The sequence below is a fragment of the Populus nigra genome, chromosome 17, assembly GCF_951802175.1.
Source record: "Populus nigra chromosome 17, ddPopNigr1.1, whole genome shotgun sequence".
NCBI lineage: Eukaryota > Viridiplantae > Streptophyta > Magnoliopsida > Malpighiales > Salicaceae > Populus > Populus nigra.
Window position 1 is genome coordinate 4,597,770 of NC_084868.1, and position 5,978 is coordinate 4,603,747.

The following is a 5,978-nucleotide window of genomic DNA, read 5'->3' on the forward strand; positions in this document are numbered from 1 at the left end:
AGGTATTTTTAGTTGAGGATAGTTTGAAAAAATAGGTGTTTGGTTAAAACTGTGATTGAAATTGAGGTCGAAGAAAAAGTAGTTTAATGTGTTTGGTTAAGAATATTTTTGAAATTGAGGTTATAAAATAATTTTAAAAAATATATATTAATATTGATGGTTTTAAATTTAAATATTGTGGATTTATCTATTGCTATTACATCATGAAATAAATCATATTTTATATAAAATATTTTTTTATTATTCCATTGAACTATCTACAATTCCATCACATCTAAAATATATCGGATAATTTTCTTAGTTTCTTTAACACGCAACAACATAACTTGTGAATATAATCAAGAACAAATTAGAATTGTGATCAAATTCTGCAAATACTACGTCATCAAGCAAATAAAACACAATTAAAAATAAAAATATTTTTTTTATTTTACTGGGTCGGACCCGGTTCAATGTATTTTGCGCGTTGGACCGGGCCCGATCCGACCGGAACAGTGGACACATGCCTCCACTGTTCACTGAACAGTGTACACATGGTTGAATTTAAGAGCCGCACAAGAAAGCAACAGTTTTCTACTTTTCATTTTTCTACGTTTCGCATGTAATTTATTATGGGATCCATGCACAGTAAGTTTTTTTTTTTTTCTTAACCACACGTTTACTTAGTGTATTTTTGAAAAAACACAACCTCTAATACTTAGCCAAATAAATTCATAGCCAGACACACATTCTATCCTATGATGAGAGATCATCATGTCATGTTTGGTGAAGAAATAAAATTTTCATATTTTTTTTATCATGTTATAATAATTGTTTTAATAAATATTTTTAAATAGATTTTTGTAATGATTTTATAACATTTATTATTTTTTTTAATCGTGAATCACATATGAACACATTATTTCAAATAGCTTTAATTTATTTAAAAATCTTTATTTTAATTATTGCTCTTTTTAATAGACAAGGTGTGCTCATAATAAAAAAGAAATGTCATTGTTTCTAAGATGTTTAAAACTTTTTTACAATAATATTATTGATTACTTTATGGATTATTATGTTTTAGCTTGACACAAAATCTTGATAATAATTAATATTGAATGAGAATAAAATACCTAGATTTATTATAATTATTTTGGTTTTTTGTTTATCAAATTAAGAACCCATGGCATAAACTATATGTTTTTTTGTTGAAAAAATATATTAATAGAAAAATAAAAAATATACTAGAATCTTTTTGATGAATTTTTATTATTGTATAATTAAATAAAAAATATATTTGAAAAGCTAGATCATTTATTTTAATATGTATATTTATCTCATTTTTCCAATTCAATTTTCAACTGGAATTAACAAAGTTATTATTATTTATTAACATACATAATTTTTTTATTTATTTTATTAAATATACATATAAATTATTTACATTGTAGTAAAAAAAAATCTTCATGGTAATTTTTTTTATATTAAATATACATATAAAAATTTCTCCCGGAGAATAAATCAGGACACACCAGTTATTAATTACTTGGAAAGTGGAAGCAGAAGACAGAAGAAAGGAGACTAGAAGGTATAAGCTCCATTGTCCTCTTTGGTCTTATCATGAATGGTGGCGTTATATCCTCCTTTATGACAGCCCATGTCTTGTTGACTCGGTTAAGGGCATTCTACCGAAAAAAAGGGTTGACTCTTGAAAAATAATTAATGGAATATTCCACAAATTACTAAAAGTTGAGCACCTTTACACTTTGGAAATTCAGCTGTCAACATATTCTAAGCGTTTTATGGCACCGCCCATTATCTAAAGACACCATAATGCCGAGATTGAAAATGTTTTTTTTTTTTTGGTTGAGTTTAACGTGAGTGTTTGGGTCAGCCTACGCGTACCTCGACTAATTCTATAGACCCTGAAGTTAACTACCATATAAGCCTTCAGTGGCCATTATATAAGCAACCACAGGGCTCGAACCTGAGATCACAGAGGGAGCAAACCTCTTAATCCTAAGCTCTTATCACTGGATCACCACCTAGATGGTTGATTGACATGGTATTTTGGGTGTGATAATTGTTGTTGTTGTTTTTTTTTTTTTTAAAGTAACTATTAAAAAATAATATTTTTTATGTTTTAAAAAATATTTTTGATATTAAAATATTAAAAAACATTATTAATTTGAAATAACAAAATTACTTGAAAAAAATATGTTAAGGTGTGTTTGAGATTATAATAGTAGTGGCAGTTTAAAATGTTTTTTGCTTAAAAATATATTGAAATAATTTTTTTTTATTTTTTAAAATTATTTTTAACATGAGTATATCAAAACGATTTAAAAATATAAAAAAATATTTATTTAAAAAAATTAAAATTTAAAAATTATTTTTTGCACATGAATCCCATAAGGGATTTTTAAAGTAAAGACGCTCGTAGTTAGTTGTTAGAAAGTTTGGTTTATGTAGTAAAAGTGCGGTGAACCAATCAAAAAGTGCAAAAACCTGGAAAAGTAAAAAGTGTTAAAATGTCGGTGAACCAATCAATAGATCGCATGTGACAAATTGAGAACATATACACTTCACTTCACTTCCTAACAAATAATTAATAGTTAACCATATATATTATTATTATCATTATTAATCCTCTTCTCACATAGTATTGTTAATTAAAATATTTTTTTAAATTTTAAATGAGATTATCTTATTTTTATGATTTAAATTATGAATTTTATAGGTTAAACTGATTGACTTGGAGCTTTTTGAATTATCTTTTGCAATGAATAATATTTTGTTTTGTTTTTTTCAATTTTATCCTTTAATATTAGATTTATTGAAATTAAGCTTTATAATTTATTTTAGTTTGTTTTCTATGATGTTATCTCGATCTCATGGTCTGAATTATGGATTTTGCGGGTTAACCTTGTAGACTCGGGGTTTTTTGTAATTAAATTTGTTTTTCAATTTTATTCTTCAATACTTGAGTTAATTGAGAATTAAGCATCATAATTTATTTTAATTTACTTTCTATGAGGTTATTCTACTCTTATTATCCAAGTTAAAAGTTTGATGGGTTAACCTGACTAAATATGTTTCTTTTTATTTTTAATTTTATATTTCAATATATAATTGATTAAGAATTAAATATTATAATTTCTTTAATTTCTTTTGACTTTATTTTTTAGGTTATTCTGATTTATTTATAATCATAAAGAGTGTTAATCTTTGAACTTGTAAAATTAACTGTTTATATCAAGCAAATCCTTATATTATTTTTTAATATTGTGAATCATATTAATGAAACAGGTAGGCAGAAACGCGAGCTTTAGCTTTCCTGCAAACCTAATACACCACTTTCGGTTGTGATAGTGGTGGCCGCAAACTCATGCAAAGCTTAATTTTCTTCATCAATTTTCCACATTTTCCTTTCAAGCCAAACAAAGAAAAAAAAAATCCTTTTTCTCGCGAAGTGAATGCCACCATGAACAAGCGAGCCAAAATTAGTGACTTAGATAATCCAACTTAATTCAAGAATTGCGATCAAAATGAAAAACATTTGAAAGAATGAAACATTGAACCAATATGAATTACAATAGTAAAACTGAAGTTAAGAAGTTCGTCCATTAAATTTGGGGTGAAAATAATCCCAAACGATAAAACAACAGTAGCTTGTTTTTATTGTGATTAGTAATGGCAATCAACCAAGGAAGAAGCTGTGAAGACAAGAACTTGTTCCTTGGACGCAAAGTGAAACTTTGATTCTCGGAGATCATCTTCTGCTGCCGGAAGATTAAGATCCAGTAGTTGGATACCTCTTGGTTTCTTGGATTCTTCGGACTCATGATCAGGCTTACTTCTTTCCAAACTTATAGATGTTAACGTTGTGGTTGTGGTTGTGGTGGGAGCGAACGCCCTGTGCCGTCTCATATGACCACCTAAAGCCTGACCAGACGAAAACTCATCACCGCATATGGAGCACTCATGGACCTTATTAGATTTAACATTGTTACTACATAGAACCCCATCATTTACTATCCGCAATGAAAGGGCGGTGCTCATATTATTATCATTTCCATTTTCCTCTTGATCACCCATCCGTACTGTCACTGCGAACGCTTTCTTGTCTTCACTAATATTACCCTGTCTTGATTTCTTGTGACTCGCCCTATGTCCGCCAAGCGCTTGAAATGAAGGGAAACGCCTGTTACAGATCTTGCACTCATAAGCATATAAACCTGCGTCCTTGTTGGTATGCGTAATAGTTGTTGCTGCAGTAGTCACGGGCTTAGATAATTTGCAGTTTTGGCGATTGCCTTGAGCCAAAAGAATCAAACAATTGGCCATGTCTTCTTCCTCATCTGTCCTTCCCGGGAATTTAACTGAGGTGCTAGGATCAGACGATGATGAGTTGTTGTGGATTCTTTGACCGCGTTCACCTCCGTTTTCTCCGACGCTAGATGAGCTACAAGTTATGGCTAACGTTAGTGGCGAAGATGGCCTTTGTCGCTTGGCACGCTTGCCTTTGATGATTTGTGATAGTTCCTTAGACACCATTGCTTGAGAACCCATCGTCAATTAATTTGATGATCTTAATATTAATTTCACCAAAGAGGAAGACGTAAAGAGGAATAGAGAGACGGTGGTGAGGAGGAAAGATCAAGAAAGGTAGGAGAGTGGGAGTTAATCTTGTATTTAAGAAACAAAAAGGTACGAATTAGGAAGTGAATGTTGTCAAGGGAGGGAGGGGGTTTAAGTAGAGCCGTAACCCTTGGACAGTTACCGTGAATTTTCCTTGCTTGCAAGTCTTGAGTTTTGCTAACTTGGAAGTTAGTTTTATATATATATATATATATATATATATATATAGACATATTTTATTTTTTAAAATAAAAATACAGAGAATATAAATTAAAGAACGCAAGTATGCGGAGGTGATGGAACCAATGAGATTCGGTTGGCTTCGAAGCAAACCCATTACTTTTTCCAAGTGATTGGATTGTCTTGCAAGCCTGGAACCACAGAATTTCGGCTTCTATCCCTTTCTCTTCTTCTTTATTTGCTTTTCTTGATCATGCATGTTTCGCTAGTTTTTTATAGTATATTAATCTTTCAATATGCTGAATCAAAAAAACAGTACTAGTTAAATTAATTTGTAATTTTATATTAACTCTTAATTAACCACTAATTAAGTAATTAATGAGTAAGCCATAAGATATATATATATAATTAATAGCCCCATTGAGTGGAGATAGTGGTAACCCTAGAAGAGGGAGATTGTATGTATATGAAGCATGGGATAATAGCCTTTTATGAGAGGCTTCATGTGGAGTTGACCCACATCTACTTCACCTTCACATTGTAAGCAGTGATAACTTCTTAGACGGACAATGACCCAAAAATCACGCCGGCCAATATGACTTGATGTTTTTTTTTATCATTTGTATGATTGTGCTTCGCCAATCATAAGGTTTGGTGTCAGCATGAAATTGTGACAGCTCTCTCATTATAGTAGCCGATTCATGGGTAAATTATATGCGTCCATTACGGTAATTGAGAATTAAAATGGTTTCTCAAATATCTGAATTAGTTTGCTCATAATATTTGCACTATGAATATCAATGTGAATAGCCACTTCTTCTTTTTCAATTAATAGATATTGAGTACTTTCTCCATTAAATCCATGTGTTAATTATTCTGAAAGAGCTCAATGAAAGCTTGCCAATGATTATAAATGGGTGTCTAAATTAGCACGTAGTATTTCGTTTTGGTGAACACTATGAAGAACATGATTCTCGGTGTTTTACATGTAAAAAAATGTTCAGAGCTGTGCAAATACACAGCACCGTCAGCACCAGCTTTTTTATCTACCACTTCTTTATTCCTAACCATCTACTAGCTAGCTCTTTAATTGTACATAGCGCTAGCTAGGCATAGTTTTGGTCTGTGGCCACATAACAAGGTTTCCACTTCCTACAAGGTAGAGTGTTCTGTAATTA

At 30.6% G+C, this 5,978-nt stretch overlaps 1 protein-coding gene across 1 annotated transcript; it reads right to left on the reverse strand.

Moving 5' to 3' along the window:
- Positions 1-3,528: 3,528 nt before the first annotated feature.
- On the reverse strand, positions 3,529-4,786 carry LOC133677062 (zinc finger protein ZAT5-like). The gene has a single exon (XM_062098902.1). The coding sequence runs from the start codon at positions 4,549-4,551 to the stop codon at positions 3,667-3,669; it is 885 nt and encodes a 294-aa protein (XP_061954886.1). The 5' UTR covers positions 4,552-4,786; the 3' UTR covers positions 3,529-3,666.
- Between the last annotated feature and the right edge of the window lie 1,192 nt (positions 4,787-5,978).